This window comes from Esox lucius, chromosome 9 (assembly GCF_011004845.1).
Source record: "Esox lucius isolate fEsoLuc1 chromosome 9, fEsoLuc1.pri, whole genome shotgun sequence".
Lineage (NCBI taxonomy): Eukaryota > Metazoa > Chordata > Actinopteri > Esociformes > Esocidae > Esox > Esox lucius.
Window position 1 is genome coordinate 6,315,333 of NC_047577.1, and position 20,389 is coordinate 6,335,721.

General features: G+C 44.9%; 2 protein-coding genes across 2 annotated transcripts; both read right to left on the reverse strand.

Moving 5' to 3' along the window:
• Nucleotides 1–2,598: 2,598 nt before the first annotated feature.
• Nucleotides 2,599–15,660, reverse strand: LOC105012061 (Na(+)/H(+) exchange regulatory cofactor NHE-RF2). The gene is made up of 7 exons (XM_020049825.2): nt 15,646–15,660; nt 14,792–15,299; nt 12,873–13,151; nt 6,993–7,202; nt 5,494–5,647; nt 5,133–5,353; nt 2,599–5,042 (listed from the first exon to the last, which is right to left on the reverse strand). Exons 2-7 carry the CDS (start codon nt 14,996–14,998, stop codon nt 4,875–4,877), a joined length of 1,239 nt encoding a protein of 412 aa, XP_019905384.2. The 5' UTR covers nt 14,999–15,299; nt 15,646–15,660; the 3' UTR covers nt 2,599–4,874.
• A 3,257-nt stretch (nt 15,661–18,917) lies between these two features.
• On the reverse strand, nt 18,918–20,320 carry LOC106024435 (nanos homolog 2-like). Its single transcript, XM_013135212.4, has one exon. The coding sequence runs from the start codon at nt 20,177–20,179 to the stop codon at nt 19,694–19,696; it is 486 nt and encodes a 161-aa protein (XP_012990666.3). The 5' UTR covers nt 20,180–20,320; the 3' UTR covers nt 18,918–19,693.
• Between the last annotated feature and the right edge of the window lie 69 nt (nt 20,321–20,389).

Below are 20,389 nucleotides of genomic sequence, written 5' to 3' on the forward strand. Positions count from 1 at the left end.
CACACACATGTACACACACCATCCATTCAGCAGCGGTTATTGTCTGTCCCAGGGCCTCCTGAATCACTATGTACAAATCAAAGATCCGATTCAAACAAGTAAATGATGATCCCTCAGGAGGGTTTATTGCAGAGATGACATTGTGTCCGTTCCTAGCTTGTCAACTTCATGCTATGATACCACAGCCCTTTTACCTCCTTGACTCCTGGGGTCCTCTCTGCCCCTCTACTCCTCTCGGCTTGTCCCTTTCTCAAAACTCATTGGAGAGGAAATTCCAGTGGGAGGGACCTCAGGTCTACTCCTCCAATTGGCTTGAAAAGTATATGTGGAGATGGGATCTAAGGAATTCTGTCTTACACGCTTGTAATAGTGAGGGCCATTCAAGGCTTCATTGCTGTTCTTCTTGCAGCAGGATGTTATGCTTGCAGCGCTAACTCAGATTTTCTTTTTCAAAACAAAAGTCATCATTGAAATTTAAGGCAATATAGTTAACAATCTAGTCTGTACATTTTATGTTTACTGTCCGTTCCAATGTTATTCTTGTCGGTTCTTTTTCACAGACTAGATTGTTAACTATATTGCCTTATAAATTTCAATGTTGGCTTTTATTGTGATAAAAGAAAATCTGAGTGCTGCCAGCATAATATCCTGCTGCTAAAATAACGCTAATGAAGCCTCGAATGGCCATCACTAGCTTTTAATGCCCTTATTGGGAAACTGTCTCCACCTGGTGGCCAAAGCATGCACTGCTACCTCTCTCTGGAAAGTCTTGGCATCCAGTAATAGAACCTTTGTGTGTTAGTAAACAGTGATGACATATTTTCTGGAGCAGAACTGGTGGCAGAAAGTGACAGTAACCTCTTTACAACATATAGGAATATGGATCACTTGGACACCTTCTCCAATATTTCTGTAAAGAAAATGTCAAATCCCAGATATACTATTACTGTATATCCCATTCATTCATTAAATGCTTAATACTGAGTGATGTTAGCTGAACTGTTTAAGTATGAGGAATTTGGTTTGTTTGCATGGTAATTCTGCTTACACATTAGCTAAGGTTGCTAACATTGGTCAGTGGTGTTTGCCATTGTGAAATAGCCTACTGAGAATGCTAGCTTTGTGGTCTCTGCTGTTAGTAATTTATTCATTATTATTATAACTACATCATTGATTTTGCCTGTGTGTAATAAACAGCGGACAAAACCTTGCCAGATATGAAATGAGCACTGCAGAGACGAGCATTCCAGATGATTTCATCAGTCCAGTCTGTCTGTTTAATGGCTTGCAACCATAAATGTCTGCATTTAGCTTCGACAACGGTATTCTATAGAAATTAAATGATTTTTCCCTTTGGTCCGAGGATCTTGCCTGTTTTCCTACACTTACTGCAGTTTTTTGCCACCACCAAACTTCAGTGATGTAACCGCGACATCCACTCCAAATGGGTCTATAATGACACGTTGATAAGACATAGGACAAGAACAAAAGTGTACAACCCTGGGGGTCCCCAGGACCAGGATCGGAAAACACTGTTTCAAGAGGCTTTTGTTTGAAAATGTGTTATGTATATTAATCCATTTGAATGTGGCGTCCTGAATCCCATCCAAAATCCCTCTGACAAGGATACAGAGAGATACTTGATGAAGTGAACCACGCTCTTTCAAAACACAAACCTTTCCCGGGGTGGAATTCTTCTTAAAGATGTGGGACAGGGAAAAAGAAAGGCAGGCGAGAAACCCAACCATACCACTGACACCGATAAGAAAACTTCCCACTGACACACCGATAAGAAAAGTTCCCATTGACACACCGATAAGAAAAGTTCCCATTGACACACCAATAAGAAAAGTTCCCATTGACACACCAATAAGAAAAGTTCCCATTGACACACCAATAAGAAAAGTTCCTATTGACACACCAATAAGAAAAGTTCCTATTGACACACCAATAAGAAAAGTTCCCATTGACACACCAATAAGAAAAGTTCCCATTGACACACCAATAAGAAAAGTTCCCATTGACACACCAATAAGAAAAGTTCCCATTGACACACCAATAAGAAAAGTTCCCATTGACACACCAATAAGAAAAGTTCCCATTGACACACCAATAAGAAAAGTTCCCATTGACACACCAATAAGAAAAGTTCCCATTGACACACCAATAAGAAAAGTTCCCACCGACACACCAATAAGAAAAGTTCCTATTGACACACCAATAAGAAAAGTTCCCATTGACACACCAATAAGAAAAGTTCCTATTGACACACCAATAAGAAAAGTTCCCATTGACACACCAATAAGAAAAGTTCCCATTGACACACCAATAAGAAAAGTTCCCATTGACACACCAATAAGAAAAGTTCCCATTGACACACCAATAAGAAACTATATACCACTGACACTGATTAGAAAGCATATATGCCTGAGAGGACACTGGGATTCAATCAGATCAGCTCAGTCACTTTTAAAGTTTTTTTTTTTTAACTGCCAAATTCTCAATCAGAAATCTCCTTTGAATGTCAAGCAAGAAGATCCTGGGTTTAGGGTAACATTAGTCTGAAAGCCTCTTTCTGACCTTTCAAACAAACAAACATTCATCAATGTTTTTAATTTATTAATGACTGGGAAGAGATACACGTTTGCCTGCAGTGGAAGCGTTTGTGTGACCAGAAACACCACCGTCAAACAGTACATTAATACAGCTTAACTGGCATCTCACATTTTCTAGGTATTCTGTTCTCTCTGCTCCAATACAGAAAGACACAGATGTGCAATGCTTGAGCAAGGGTGTGTGTGTAAGCGTGGGTGTATATCCAGATAAGTGTGTCTGTGGAAATGTGTGTGTGTGTGTGTACATGCTTACTTATCTCCAAACCTGAAATTGTAACAGCCTAACAGTACATCTCTAATTGTATCAGCCTAACAGTACATCTCTAATTGTAACAGCCTAACAGTACATCTCTAATTGTATCAGCCTAACAGTACATCTCTAATTGTATCAGCCTAACAGTACATCTCTAATTGTATCAGCCTAACAGTACATCTCTAGAATGCAGATTGTAATTAATAAAGGTACTTATGTGCTTACCTTAGCAATAACCATCTTATTAAGTTATGTATCCACACAAATAATATAACATAATGTCACTATCATAACTCATAATTACATGAAAACCTTTTCTCAAACAGTTTCCATGGAGTACAGGAGTGTTCAGATTCTATCTGGATGAATCCTAAATGATTCCCATGAAGTACAGGACAGTACAGAGTCTCTGGATGAATCCTAAATGATTCCCATGGAGTACAGGAGTATGCAGATTCTATTTGGATGAATCCTAAATGATTCCCATGGAGTACAAGAGTGTACAGATTCTATCTGGATGAATCCTAAATGATTCCCATGAAGTACAGGACAGTACAGAGTCTCTGGATGAATCCTAAATTATTCCCATGGAGTAAAGGAGTATACAGAGTCTATCTGGATGAGCCCTAAATGATTCCCATGGAGTACGGAAGTATACAGAGTTTATCTTTGTGTGTCCTAAATCACCCCCTAGTCTCTAAATAGTGCAGTCATTTTTTCCATTAGGATGCATTTTGGTTTGTAAAATGTCTAAAGCACAACGAGTTACATTTATTAAGACGGTGGACACTCGGTTCAATCAAACCCGCATTGCAGCAGAAAACACTGTTTCCGATGCACAAAATGACAGAGTGATCCGGGAGACTGTATAAAATGAACTGGGTGACTGCCTCTCACAGTCATCGCTGCGGGAAGAGTTTTGAACAGGGGGGCGCGTGTATAACGGTCGATCGCGTGGGTTTCGAACTGAACGGTCACTGAACGTCGGCCCAAAACGGCGCACATCACCCCGGAGCTCGGACAAGCGATGGGGGCGCGAGGTGGGGCCCATACATATCGGCAGAGAACCGAATCTTGTATGGGGGGGGCGACCCGACATCCCTCGGCTTTGCTCACGGCTGTGCTTTCACTTTTCCGAAGTAAAGGGACGTGGGCCGGGGTGTGCTGGTGCAGTCCGAGACACTGCGTCAGGTTAACTGTGGTGGGTTTGAATGAAGCACGGCATGGATACCTTTAAGACAGTCGCACGGGGGGGGCACCCAACCTTTTTCCCGTTCCGGGGACCACCAATCACAGTCCAAATATGGTTTGGAACACCATTTGCGGAGTCCTGGAATTTCTTAGAATAAAAACTTCTGCTGCTTAAATGTAGAGTACATTTTATCACTGAAAATAATAGATACCGACCTGCTGTTATGATAAATGAATTGTACTTTTAAGATGTACCTTTTCTTTATTGCAACACCCACTAAACAAATGTATACCCATTTTCTGCTGCTCTCGGGACAATCTGCGGGACCCCTCGGACCCCAGGTTGAGAATCGCTGCTTTAAGGAACTGTTACTTGGCAGCCTTTAAACACCAGAGTGTGTAGTTTATTATCTCTATAAACATCAGAGAAGTTTGGTTCGTGACTTGTAATCTCAGGGTCACCATGGTGTTGACCTCCAAAGGCTGTTCCTCATTGGAGACTCCAGAGTCAGTACTTCAGTCACGATGGTTTTCACCTTGACGTTCTGTCTGGGTTCAGTTCACCGTCCGTTCCAGGGTGAAAACGCTGGGGGAGCGTTTTAGTGCGTGGATAAACCCGTGAGGAAACCAGTTCGTCATTCAATTTAAATCGTTCCGGGTTGAGGTGTTAATTTGGTCTGTATATGCTGACCAAAAATAATTACTGGAGTTTGTAACCTTGACTGGTACAGAACCGTCTTCAAGACCATTGTAGCGACGGTTCTGTCCTGTCTTTAAGACCGTTTTAGGGACGGTTCAATGTGTTTCTGGGATTTTCAGAGATTACTGAAGATCTGCTGTCTTTTGGTCCAGTCCATAGGGGGCGCTCTCTTCTTGGAGTGCTTGGCCCTCACCTTCTCTTTGGCCTCGGCTGCCGTGGGGCTCAGACGCAATCCGCTGATCAGGAATGGGTCCAGCACACACCGTTCATCGTCCTCAGCGGCCTAAAAACACACACACAGTATACACAAACTTATTACAGAAAAGAAATCAAACTAGACGAAGTAAACACACACGCGCGCACACACGCACACCTGAGTATTCATAACCGAGTTGCTGAATTCTGATTTGGTAGTTGAGTTCCGTGACGACTGGGACGCTGAGCTGTCATAGGTCCGTGACTTGGGAGAGCCGTTTGGGATTGGTGAGCCCATCAGGGTGACGTTGATGATCGGTGGATTCGGGGAGGCGGGGTCTGTGGTTGGAGAGGGTGAGGGCGGGGCACTGTCTGTAATCGGCTCGTCCACATTCACCTCTGGAAAACAGGAATGAGGAACATGAGCAAATAGTAGTAGTTCAGGATGCTTTGTGGGTCCGACCTGGCAGTAAATGCTGAGAAACAGAGTCCTGAGAGTGAACGAGTAACCGAGGAAAGAGACAAAGTCATCGTTTGACCTTTGACATGTGCACCGGTAGGTGTGACCCCGAGCCTCTTAAACAACTTGTCCATTTCTGCGTCAACCACCAGGAGTCGTGTCTCGTCGCCCCCTCCCCGGATGAACGACACCACCTCCGAATGTTTTAGCGCCTCGATGTTCACTCCATTCACCTAGGAGGAGGAGAAAGGGACAGACATGTTGTATTGGAGAGAGAGGAGAGAGAGGAGAGAGAGAGGAGAGAGAGGAGAGAGAGGAGAGAGAGAGGAGAGAGAGAGGAGAGAGAGAGAGGAGGTTGTGATTGGAAAAGATAATTTTTTCTTAACCGGCATGCATGATCTTCTATCGGCTATTCTTATTATCAAATGTATAAATGTCCATTTGAAATGACTGGCTTTACTGCTAAAGGTTTCAGGTTTTTAAAATGTTGATATATTTTGTGAATTTAAGTACACTACTGCTGACAGCGCCTCATAGACAGAGATGTAAAGTGGGACCAGTTTGATATCATATACCACCACATGTTCCTGTGCAACACAGAGTTTGGTTTTTCGAAAGGGATTACTAACTCACAATAGTTGGTTAAAACAAACAACCTGCAAGTTTTACATGTATGCAACAAAAACAAAATTAGAAGGATTCAACCCAATTTAAGTTATATCTAAATTTATGTTGTGCTCCTAACTGCTTTTTCTAGGAGAACCAGTGCCACAAAAAAGAATAATTTGGAGCCCTGAGCAGAGGTCATTTTCAAACGGGGAAGTGATGGACTGACAGTGCCTCCTGAATGAATACAGGCACCCAACCCGTCCAGCTAGGTGTCACATGACTCCACCCCCAATCACTGATCTGTGCTCTGATTCGTCGAGCTCCCTGGCAACTTTGAATTAGCGTGACACTCTCTCTCACCCTACATACGCCACACTTTGTCCTCATCCACACACACAGGAAGTATGACAATGAACAAGGCAAACCTAAACTACCAGTCTAAACTAATCTCTACCGTTTGTGTGTGTGTGTGTGTGTGTTGGGGCAAGGCCCCCCACCCCCACACAAAATAACCTCCACACACATACCCGCACCTACCTCCACACACATACCCGCACCTACCTCCACACACATACCCACACCTACCTCCACACACATACCCACGCCTACCTCCACACACATACCCACGCCTACCTCCACACACATACCCACGCCTACCTCCACACACATACCCACGCCTACCTCCACACACATACCCACACCTACCTCCACACACATACCCACACCTACCTCCACACACATACCCACACCTACCTCCACACACATACCCGCACCTACCTCCACACACATACCCGCACCTACCTCCACACACATACCCGCACCTACCTCCACACACATACCCACACCTACCTCCACACACATACCCACGCCTACCTCCACACACATACCCACACCTACCTCCACACACATACCCACACCTACCTCCACACACATACCCACACCTACCTCCACACACATACCCACACCTACCTCCACCAGTCGATCGAGCGGTCTGAGGCCGGCGTATTCCGCGGGCGACCCTGGGTCCACACTGCGGATGAACTGCCCTCGCCCCGTCTTGTCGCTGTGCAGGTTAAAGCCGTACCCTTGCCCCCCCCTCACCAGGTGACACAGGCGAGGACAAAGTCCTACCATCGCTGTGGGGAGGTCCGCGTCCGACGACTCTGTCTCCGACGGCCCCTAAACAAAGACCGGGGGGGAGAGACGGTCGCAGAAGTCGTTTTAATCGTGTTACACTTTACTGGTAGTTAGGTCTAGCAGCTGGAGAACTGCTTATCCCAGTCAGCCATTTTGGAGCAAGTTGTCGCACATCATGTGGTGTGATTCCGAACCCACCGCGTCTCCCAAAATTCCAGAGGAAATATCTGTGGATCTAGATAGGGGTGTGACAGCTGGTCGGCCATTTTGGAGACATTTTGCGAGAGCGGTCCCTTGTGGTTTTTAGGTCCATCTCGCTCAGACCCCAGGATGAAGTTACGGCTTGGACCAATCCAGTGGTCTCACCGTCCGTCCCAGAGGGCACACTATTCCCTCTGCAGTGCTCTACTTTAGACGAAGGCCCACAGTGTCCTGGTCAAACGTAGTGCGTTTGGCAGGGAACAGGACGCCATCTGGCCACGTCTTTACAGAGGAGAGGGTTGTGACCGGGCTTAGTGGATGTATGTAAGCCTCCCAGTCCGACCCAGCGACGGCACGCTGGTAACACACATCCACCTCAGAGGACGGAGCCGGCGCGTGTTTCCCGATTTCACGGCGCACTGAAGTAGTGTGTGTTTACGATTACAAAGATTATTTACGAAAGGAGAGAGAGAGACGAGAGCGTGTGAGTGCATGTGTCTCTCTGATCATTTGTAGCCTGTGTGTGTGTGTTCGTTCGTCCGTGTGTGTGTGTGTGTGTTCGTCCGTGTGCGTGTGTGTGTGTGTGTGTGTGGAAAGAACACCCTGACATAGAACACCTTGCTGAATTGTCCATGGTTGTCTGAGGGGAGTTAGAGGTGCGACAGGCCAGGGCTCCCTGATCCACGACGGGTGGGAAGGAGGGAGGGGGAGAGACCGGGGGGAGAGGCGGGGGAGTGAGAGAAGGGGGGAGAGAGAAGGTTGAGAGAGAGAAAACGAGGAGATAAAGAGAGAGAGAGAGAGAGAGAGAAGGAGAAAGCCAAGAGAGAGAGAAGGTAGAGAGATAGAGACAGGCAGAGAGAGCGAAGGAGGGGAGGTGTGAGAGATAGCGTGAGAGAAGAGGGGAGTGAGAGAGAAAGCAAGGAGGGGGAGAGAAACGGGCACTTCTGATGTTGTTTGGCCTCCTACTCCCTCCACAAACCAGCCCAGAGACAGATATACAAATCCTCTATTTAGAGCTGACACACTCACCCATCAGCACCCCCCCATCCCCCCCCCCCCCCCCACACACACACACACACAAACACAACTTCACCCGGACTATCTAGTTCCAAAATCAAAATGACCTGAAAAGCTCAAAGCCTGTCCATTTCCCAGGAGACATTGGGGAGGATGCATTTATTTGAAGCACCCACTAGGGAATAACTGTCATCTCCCAGGTTTCCATGTCAATGCAGACAAGATTAAAGACGAGACCGAGTTAGAATTAGAAGTGGGACTAATTTACGAATTTGATACTCAAAGCGACAGAATAACACCTGGTGCTGGGGCCGCCGTAAGAGCTCAGCCGGTAACGGCCAAGTGGATATTTATTAACTGAGTACCGGAGAGTCATTCTGGTAGACCGTTAGCAGCTAAAGGGTTACAGGGCTGTCACACTAATAAACCTTTAGCAGATAATCAGACGGACGAGGAAATTACAACTTACCGTTTCCCATAGCAACTGTAAATTTGATAAGGACTTTTAGATAGTGAGTTCTGCTGGTAACTGTTGAAACGTTTGTGTGCACGCGGGAGGGTGTGTGTGTGTGTGTGTGTGTGTGTGTGTACGCGTGGATGTGTGTGTGGGTGGGTGTGCGCGGATGTGTCTGTGTTCGTGGATGTTTGTGTGTGTGTGGATGTGTATGTGTGTGTATGTGTATGTGTGCAGATGTGTGTGTGTGTGTGTGTGTGCAGGTGTGTGTTCGCGGCTGTGTGTGTGTGTGGATGTGTGCAGATGTGTGTGTGTGTGTGTGATGCAGGCTGTTGTGGAGAAGGCTGTTCCAGTGTGGATCACCTACCCTGATCATGTAATACAATATGGGCGTCTGGCACAATAACACAATAATATTCTGTTGAACAATGAACACAGTGGGCCACTAGAGAGTATCAGTGATCTCTCACATAAAATGTACGTGTGTGTGTGTCTGTGTGTGTGTGTGTGTGTGTCTGTGTGTGGAACTACTTTGAAATTCCAATTCAATTATTTCCATGGCTATTCAATGGGGGATTAGAGAAAAGAACTGATCGAACAAATCATATTTTTTCCCCCTGGGTTTATGCTGAATCACCAATGTCATCTGTAGTGCCTAGTGAAAGACACTGAGCGTACACAATGGCCCTGTCCACGTAAATCAGGAAACCACCACCGCTTACGCTGAAATCCCCCACCTTTCGCTGCTCTACTTCCAGTACTACGTGGTACCAGTCAGGATGATCGATGGGGCAGTAGCAGAAACATTTGAGGTTCTGGGGGACCCTGCGGGCTGTTTCAGAGCCAGAGGCACTGGAGGAAGCAGGACGAGGAGGAGGAGCTGGAGGAAGTCTGCAGGAGGAGGAGGAGCTTGAGGAAGTCTGCAGGAGGAGGAGGAGCTGGAGGAAGTCTGCAGGAGGAGGAGGAGCTGGAGGAAGTCTGCAGGAGGAGGAGGAGGCGCTGTCCTGCCCTCCTTAAAACAGTGAAGGAGTGTGGACCGTGTTAGTTCCATAGAGACATGAACACTGAGGAACTGGAAGCTCCTGATCCACTCTACCTCACAACCATCGACATAACGGGGGTGTTCTACCTCACAACAAACGACATAACGGGGTTGTTCTACCTCACAACCATCGACATAACGGGGGTGTTCTACCTCACAACCATCGACATAACGGGGGTGTTCTACCTCACAACCATCGACATAATGGGGTTGTTCTACCTCAGAACCATCGACATAATGGGGTTGTTCTACCTCAGAACCATCGACATAACGGGGTTGTTCTACCTCAGAACCATCGACATAACGGGGTTGTTCTACCTCAGAACCATCGACATAACGGGGGTGTTCTACCTCAGAACCATCGACATAACGGGGGTGTTCCTCCCAGCGTCTCCAAAATCTCTGCTTTTACTTCGAGGAAGACATTCTTGTTTTGGCACCATGCCACCAGGTTCCTGACCTCCTCCCTGTAGGCTGACCTCCTCTGTGTAGACTGACCTCCTCCCTGTAGACTGATCGTCTCTCTGTTGGCTGACCTCCTCCCTGTTGGCTGACCTCCTCCCTGTAGGCTGACCTCCTCTGTGTAGACTGACCTCCTCCCTGTAGGCTGACCTCCTCTGTGTAGACTGACCTCCTCCTTGTAGGCTGACCTCCTCCTTGTAGGCTGACCTCCTCCCTGTAGACTGATCGCCTCTCTGTTGGCTGACCTCCTCCCTGTTGGCTGACCTCCTCCCTTTTGGCAGACCTCCTCCCTGTAGGCTGACCTACCCCTCATTGTGTGGCACAAAACCCTACGCTCTCATCATTATAGACTGCCTTGCTGGCCCCCCCTTGCAAAAAAATTATTCGATTCTTCTTGAACAAGGTGTGCAAATTTAGTAGAGACGGATTCAAAGAGACCTACAGACAACATCAACAACATCAGCAACTTCAACAACCACATCAACAACAAACATCATCATCAACAACTACAACATTAACTACATCAACATCAAGATCAAATACAAGCGGATCCTTTAGAGTAACTCAGTGGATGGAGAAGAAACCAGCTCAACACGAAGCAGCTTGTGATTGCGTAACATTGTCATCTCCGGTCCTCTGGTGTTCATGCTGGAAATAAACAGGATGACAGCATCAGGTGTTGGGACCCCTTCAAGTCTTTTCATTATTTGTCAAAATGAGTATAGTGTGTACAAGTGTGTGTGTGTGTGTGTGTGTGTGTGACTTGCTCTAGTCTTCTCCTCAGCTTGCCAGATGTCTCCCCTGATGTCCCAACCCAGTTTCCTCTTTCGTTGCACAGTTGGAGTCTAAGACTCTGTGAAGCTATCTCACACTGACTAAGACTGTGTGTGTGTGTGTGTGTGTGTGTGTGTGCAGGCTTTTCATGGCCGATATTAAACCTCCCAGACACAAATATCGTCTGTAAGTCAGAAGCTTGATTAAGCATGAGTCTGTCTCCATCGCTCCGTCTTTCTCTCTTCATCTGGAGGAATGTCTGGTTCTCAAGTACCTGTCTCAAGTACACCCTCTCCTCCCCTCCACCCTCTCCTCCCTCTCCTCCCCTCCACCCTCTCCTCCCCTCCACCCTCTCCTCCCTCTCCTCTCCTCTCCTCTCCTCCCTCCCTCTCATCTCCTCTCCTCTCCTCCACCCTCCCTCCCTCCCTCTCCTCTCCTCTCCTCCACCCTCCCTCTCTTCTCTTCTCATATGCTCTCCTCCCCTCCACCCTCCTTCACCTCTCTTCTCCTCTCCTCTCTTCTCATCTCCTCTCCTCTCCTCCCCCTTCCCTCTCCTCCCCTCCACCCTCCCTCTCCTCTCATCTCCTCTGCTCCCCTCCACCCTCCCTCCCTCTCCTCTCATCTCCTCCCCTCCACCCTCCCTCCCTCTCCTCTCATCTCCTCCCCTCCACCCTCCCTCTCCTCTCATCTCCTCCCCTCCACCCTCCCTCTCATCTCCTCTCCTCCCCTCTACCCTCCCTCTCTTCTCCTCCCCCTTCCCTTTCGTCTCCTCCCCTCAACCCTCCATCTCCCCTCTTCTCCTTCCCTTTCTTACCCTTAAATCTCCTCCTTTACTCTATTCCTCTCTCTTTTCCTTTCCTCTCCTCCTCTCCTCCTCTCCCCCTCTCCCATCCCCCCCTTCTCCTCTTTATATCTGTTTATCTTAACTGGATCTGACCGGTTAACCATCTGCTTCTCCAGATCAATTAAATCCACTTTCCAGCCCCTCAGATTACACATCCCATCATCATAGTGCCTCAGATTAGTAGTACTGATCCAGGACCTGTTTCAGCTTGTAGATTAACAGGAATATGACTACTGGCTGGCACCTGATCCTTAACTGGTTCTCTGAGATGCTTCCTGAACACCTGCCCTGTACCTCCAGGTAGGAGCTGAACAGCTAGGAAATGGAACCGACGAGGAATGAGGTGGAGCTGCCCCATAAGACCAAAACATGCCCCATAACCTGCCCCATAAGACCAAAACATGCCCCATAACCTGCCCCATAAGACCAAAACCTGCCCTATAAGACCAAAACCTGCCCTATAAGACCATAACCTGACCCATAAGACCAAATCAATCAATCACATTTATTTATAAAGCCCTTTTTACAACAGCAGTTGTCACAAAGTGCTTTTACAGAGACACCCGGCCTTAATCCCCAAGGAGCAAACAACAGTAGTGTTGAATTTCAGTAGCTAGGAAAAACCTGACCCATAAGACCAAAACCTGAACCAGCAAGACCAAAACCTGACCCAGCAAGACCAAAACCTGACCCAGCAAGACCAAAACCTGACCCAGCAAGACCAAAACCTGCCCAGCAAGACCAAAACCTGCCCAGCAAGACCAAAACCTGACCCAGCAAGAACAAAACAATAGTTTGTGCTAACAGGGTGACTCAGGGAAATGCCTGCTACCTGGTAAGATGGTTGCAAGTTGGTTGCCGACGGAGACACACATTGCCAAAGCTCAACCAGGCAAACCACCTCGCCCCGTGACTTACTCTGGTGTCGCTGTCCGTCATGGCGCGGGCCGTCGGCGAGCCCTCGTCCATTCCGTCTGGTGACCCCGGAGTGTCGGAGAGGGCCTCGGCGGGGGCGCGCGCGGGCGAGGGGGGGCAGGGGGGGCAGGCTGGCACAGAGGACCGGGGGGAGAGGTTGCCCGTCTCAACGGCGAGGTCCTCAGTGCACGCCAGGCCGCAACGACGCAGGTATTCATCGGTCTCTCTGTCCACGACCAGCAGCCTGGTACGGTGTTCTACCGCTCGGATAAGACACACCACCTGGGGAGGGGGGAGATAGAGAGGAATGGAAGGAGGTTTAGGGAGGACCCGGAGGGTGAGGTGGGAATGAGGAAGAGATTACAGCCGAGGTAGGAAATAAGGACAGATCAAAAATAGGGAGAGTTGGTTGATTAGGAATGAGGGAGAGAAAAAGGGAGAGTTGGTTGAATAGGAATGAGGGAGAGAAAAAGGGAGAGTTGGTTGATTAGGAATGAGGGAGAGAAAAAGGGAGAGTTGGTTGAATAGGAATGAAGGAGAGAAAAAGGGAGAGTTGGTTGATTAGGAATGAGGGAGAGAAAAAGGGTGAGTTGATTGAATAGGAATGAGGGAGAGAAAAAGGGAAAAAGCAGGAGATAGTCATACGTGGGAATAATAGGTTAATTAGTTAAATTAGTTAGGTTAATTCGTTTAATTAGTTAGGTTAATTAGTTAAATTATACTAATGGGTCTCTGGGTCGCTCTCTAAATAGGAGCGATCAATGCCCTGTTACCAAACGTTTAAAACATTTACATTAGATCAAGTTATTATTTGCATTAAGCGACATTATAGATCCATGTGTGTTGTTTAAGGAACAGAATGCTTATTCAGTGCGTCTGACTGTGACCTGACTCTCTGAGCGCAAAAAAATTAACAAATCACTCCTACACACTCATATAGTTTACACACCTGTACATGTGTGAAAGACGTACAATTAGTTTGTACATGTGTGAAAGAGGGGTTTGAAATGTTACCTCTTTCACACATATAGTGTATATATATTTGTTTGATTATATATATATAACATGTTTTAATATTGATGGGACATATACAATACTTGCACATTTCATCACTACAAATCTAGTTACATATGGCATTTCACAGTGCAAGAATATGTGAATTACATAATGTATCTTTCGCAATAAAGATTGTTTTAAAGGTCCCAGCCTGACAATACATTCCATTGACGGCAAATACAATAAAGGCCCATTTGACCCAGTCATCAATTTTCTTTTTCTGGGAAACAAGATTTCGTTTTCAACAGCTGACGCCAGAAACGCTTACAATTCAAATGTGTTCCTTCTATATACAACCCTGTTTCGTTTTTAAGCCCGTCAGACTATGATGTAATTTGCAATTGTAATGGTCTAAAACCTTTTTAAGATTTTATAATTGCCCTGGACACTTTTAGGCATAGGACTATTTTGTACCCCCCCCCCCTACAGATTTTATAATTGAGGCCTACAACTACGCAGGAATAATTTACAACAACTACTCAGGAATAATTTACAATATTTTACCGGATCTATAAAAATGTAAATGAATGAGATTTCGACCGACATATCCGATTACGCTCGGTTGGAGGGTCTCCATTGAAATGACTGACATCCGGGTTCAATATAACGGGATCTCAAATTTGATGTGAATGGGCCTGGATGGGTCATACACGTAAAAAAGCAATGAAACCGTACGAGGCTAACGATTGAACAATTGCAACTAAACCACTTACTCTGATTCCCAATGTTCCGAGTTCAAATCCAAGGGGCAATGTTTTAATTTTGCCCATTGGACGAAAATCCAATATTGACTTACGATTTTAAGAACATGCGTGGCGCACACACGAGCACACGCACACCTACTCAGACCTTTAGAAACAACCCACTTGTTGGTGCGTCTCGTCTTCCACGTTCTCCCCGTTCACTTCAACCACACGGTCCCCCGCGCGCAGCCCAGCAAGCTCGGCCGAAGAACCCGGTTCCACTTTCCGTATGAACTGTCCGCCTTTAGTCCGCTCGCCGTGAAGGTGAAATCCGTACCCGGATGCCCCTTTAGTTAAGAAACAAAGTCTCGGCCTCAGCTCGCACTCCATTCTATAAAATGTCCAATAAAATCTACAGTCCTTTAACGCACATCTGTCCACCTATCCCAGGCACGCCAAGTTTCCGTCCGGAGAGACCGTGTGAGAGAGTATTTGGTCACATACCAAATACTCTCCTCTCACCATGACGAAACTCTGTCCAAACAGCAAAGTACAAATAATGAAACAAATTCGAAATTCGAAAGAGCAACATAGCATACAAAACAAAGTCGTCGAATACGTTTTTCTGGCGATACGACCTCAGTACGACCAGACCAACGGACCCGGGTTAAATAACCTCGGGATCTGTAACCTGGGGATTAATCCAGAAGATCAGAGATTAAGGAAGCGCCGCATCACACATTGACACACTCACAGTAACCTAAATCCTCCTTCAAAGTATGTCTCTCTCTCTCTCTCTCTGTGTGGGTGTGTGTGTGTGTGTGTGTGCGTATGTGAGGATGCTCCAATCCCGTTCAGGCAACAGACAGTCCCAATGACTAGAATAGCGGTGACCTCTCACCGTGTCGCTCGTCGCGTTCACAAGTGAACGGCTCGAAAGACCAACACACACAGACACACTAACGCCAGACCGACACACACACTCACGCAATCACACCTTCCACTGCTCAGTGTAAGGAGAAAGATGATACACTGACCTCGCTCATATAGGCAAAAAGGTACCCAGATAGCAAATGCCTTACACCTGATAATGAATATTGATGATCCGCCTGTTTTTTTCCATCCTGTAGTAATCCATGTATTTACTCACGCAATCTCAGTGGGATTAAGTTTACCGGCAGACACTGAAGTTAGGTCATCCCAGGCTAAGAGGGAAGTTCACCCATTGTATTACACGTGGCCTTTTCTCACTATTTATGTAGCCTACTGACCGTTTCGTTTGTTTTGTTTTGTTGTAGGCTATAGATAAGAGTGGGTTGTCACACTTTTGTTCTGATTCATCATCGGTTATTAGCCTAATATAGCGTGGACAGATAAATAAAACATTATAAAGAGTAAGACTTCGATGTTTCATGGGATGATTTGTAGAATAAATAATGGGGAAACGGGAGAGAAAGATACAAGGAGAGATGGAAGACAGAGAAAAGGAAGACACTTAAATGGACACGTGGAGAATTTCGTATTGTAGCCAAGCCTATAAGTCATATGAACACCTTCCGTGAGGACCAATCAACTAAACGCTAACTTTTGCGGTTCATCCACGACAAAGCAAAAATAGAAGTGTTAGAGTAGATGAAAACAATAATAATGACAAATGAACTCATTAAAGCATTGTGATGCAAAAAATATAGTAAAAGTTATAGACATAGTCTTGTTCAGATAAACAGTACAACTGCGCCAGCTAGGGGATAATTACTTCAAGTGCGCTTTGAGATGTTTCCTGAGATATTTCCCCCCTCGAAGGGACGTACACGTAACAAGGGTGAATAACAAGAGTAATCGCACCCGCTTGATATCCAGCAGGTGCGAGCAATTAGCGATAATTAAAAACAAATCCATAATATCACATGCGTGCACCTGAAGAAGGTTAAGTTGGTTTTATATTCAGAGATTCTATCCGAGATTCAACAGAGATTCAACAGAGATTCGAAGCAAACATTTAAACGTTAAAAACGAATTGCTTCACTGATAACTATAACTGACTTATCAAAATATTCTATATTAGGCTGGATAACTTTCAAAAGCCTTTATTTGATTAAACAATCAAACATAGATTTTCAACACATTTCCAAACATTTAAAATTACTAATATATCTCAATAACCTTTTCAAAACGTATCATAGAAACTTCATTCCAAGTTCTAAATATTCTCCAGTAGGCTAGACATCTTTTACAACCTTTAAATTGATAAAAAAAAAAAGTACACTTAGATATTCAACACATTTTCAAACTTGGAAAGTTACTGTTACATCGCAATAACAATTTCAAAAAAGTATCATAGAAACTTCATTCTAAGTTCACAATATTCTACCCTAGGGCAAACAACTTTTACTACATTTATCATTTGAGTCTGAAATCACAATTAGAATATTTTTCGCAGACTTTGAACAACGCAGTTTTATGCAATAACTTTTTCAAAATGTTTCATAGAAAGTTTACTTCAAGTTCTAAATATTCTATACTCGTGTAGACAGCTTTAACACCTTTTGATTTGATCCAGAATTCACAACAAGCATTTTCTAAATTCTGCACACAAAAAACATAGGTTTGCATGAATCAGTAGTCTTTTTTTACTCTTATAGATAAATATGTCTAAATACGTGCATATTGTGGTTCCAGTATAATGTAATAATTTATGCCTAAAATGAGCATACTGTGCAAAACTTTCAATTTCAACACAATTTCAACAGTTGTGTGCGTCTTGACACAGACTTGTAATGTGCAGTTTTTGTTTGAAAACGTCGGTTGCTCTAGAAATGTCAGTACATCATGAGGGGATTACATTTTTGCTTGCTTAAAGTCTGTCAATTTTCATTTCATACTACTGTCAGAAATGTTGAACGATAAAACTTCACAACATTGTTGTGCTGCCTGTCACTTGATACATTGCATTAAAATATGACTAGTTTATATACAACACCAGTGTTCTCACACTTTGGTCCTTCAGGCCTTGGGTGCAGGCTTTATATCCAGTAATACCAATGGCGTAGAATTAGGGGGAGGCAGGGGTTCATGACCTTTACGCTGTTGAGTAATTCACATTGAAGAAATAATTATATTTATTACTAGTCTGGAATATATTAGGTGAAGAATGTGTTCCTACTGGGCAGGAAAAAACCTCCACAGTGAGTTTGAGATCCCAGGCCTACATATAATCTGACAGCTGATGACCAGAAGTAGAGAAAAAGGGATTTAATCTGGCATGGAAGACTTTACATCTTGGCATTACCAAGGATGGATATTTATTATGAGCTTTGCTGTTTAAAGAGCATATTGAGCATCCCTTTTGCTTGTATGATACTGCTAGGAATGTGAACTTAAGACAGTTTCACATAGTTTAATACATCTGATGCCTATAAATACGTGGAAAAGTCTGAATGTCTGGGTTCTAATATATTTCATGCAGTGTCTATGGACCATAAGTTAACTATTGCAATCCCATAATATTCGTTGCGGTTATGCAGGCATCAGAGCACAATGCAATACAATTATAGGCCTACATTTGAGACATACATTAATATATTGTAGGAATAGCAACTATTTAATTAAAGGTGGGATAACCCAAGGACGACCTTAACACCATCGTAACCCTCAAATATTAGGTGATGTACCTACGACACTGCAACCGTGAGTGTGTTGTAGGAGATTCGATATTGGTGAATAGCTCTCTAATATCTGCGCTCGAGGAGCAGAAAGCATTGTTGTGTTAATGATCATTCGCCTATAAATGTCACAACTTCGAAACTACAAAAACAGTGGCCAATCGACTCAACTCAAGTCCCATCACCAATAAAGCCATCAAAATAATTTGACAGTGTAGCAACCGATACGGATCATTTGTCATTAGAATTAAACACACAATAAGAAACGATTCCGAATGTGAACACCTCCACGTACAGTCCTATGAGAGTATCTCCCGCCTAGGTTTTACGACAGAAAATGGTTTACTTTTGTGCAGCTCAATCAATAGCAGGTGCAACAGTTTATTTGTTCAACAGCTGCAAGATACTTAATGATGTTTAGACGACACGTTACCAAGACGCGAAATTGAGAAGCATTAATGTTAAGATGTTCAATTATCGAATCACTTGCAAAACTGATACGTGATGAGTTCGTGTCATCTGTAGGCCATTTACTTGTCGTCTTAACGTTGGCGTTTGGTGTTCGGCGTAGTCTGTAAGTTAAAAAAAAGCGTCTCCATTCATGGGCAGTGTTAACTTAAGAAGTAATTTTAAAGCGCTCTTCAGACGTTAAGTAACTTGGTGAGCCATTAACCACCCTTCATGTTGTCATTAAGATCCAGGGTAAAGATTTCCCAAACGGAACTAGGAAAATAGTTCACAACATGAAAAATAAACGTGACATCAGCCGCTATGTAAATATATATTTAGACATAAGTAATCCTTACAGAGAGGCCTTTTTCTTTTTACGTTGAGCAAACAATTAGTCCTAAGAAGCACACAGGTTGAGAAGTTAAGAAACCACATATACAACTATTAGAATAATACAAATGTAGCTAGTATAAAAGTTTAAAATGGTTAACGACAATTATAAAGTAGCTCTACTCTCCGCATCATACAATAGCGGATGTCTTTTGAGATTGTCATAAAGTTCATACTAGTATTGCTATAGAAGGCCTGCAGCCCGGTAAATACGCGGTTAATAAGAGCACATTTAAAGTAGCCTAATCATAAAACACACGCATCAAAACGACACAACAGGTCCGGTTTCCTCCTCAAAGTCTACAAAATATGAAGCATTTTTCAAATAACTGTTCAGACGTGCATACAGCGGTGAAAATCACAAAAATAAAACCACACGTGGCAAAACAAATTTAAGTGACAAATGTTTAAATAAGCAAACAATAAAAAATAAATATAAAAACAAATATTAGAATAAAATAAGCTCTGCCCCAGAAAACATGCTCTTTGAGCTACAAAACAATACGGCCTTTGCAAAGATTCTCTAGTTCTGCAGGAAAACTGCCAATGACTACAGGTTTAGAAGGGAGTGCAGAAATCTCTCCTAGGCGACGTAAACCGAGCTGTATGTCATTTCGACCAGCGGACAAAAGCGTTTGGTGTGGGCCTGGGCTCCGGTGGCACCGCAGAGCGGGCAGACATACCGCCGCAGGTAGGGGCACACCACGCCCCGTTCCTGGTCCTTAAGGCAGTGCGACGAGAAAACCGCCTCGGACTCGCCATTATGTTTGCAGAAGCTGCAGAAGTTCGCAGATGGTAGGTCCTGCGTCTTCGAGCGGGTTGTCCGCTTTCTCACCCGAGCGCACGGCGTGTTTGTTGCGGGTCTGGGCGCTGCTGGTGCGGGCTTGGGGTCTAAGCTTGGACGGAAAGGGGCGTCTTTACGCACCGGGACCAAAGATGCCTTTCCTTGCGGTTGGGAGGCTGTCGCCGCCCGCATCTCACGGACCGCGTCCGCCAGCTTCATATAATCCCGCCACGGTTCGAAAAGCATCTTACTGAAATATAATAATAATTTACAACCTGAATGCATTTCAGTTCAAAGAGTGGCATTATAACCTGTCTTGTTTATAAAGACCCAATCAGATTGTCACGTGCACAAGCCGGGTGGACAACCAATCAAAACTTCTCAAATGTACAACCGTCAAGCTTGAGATATTTTCCCACCTCGAAGGGACGTACATGTAACAAGGGTGAATACCAACAGAGAAATAGAAACCCCTCAATATCCAGCAGGTGCGAG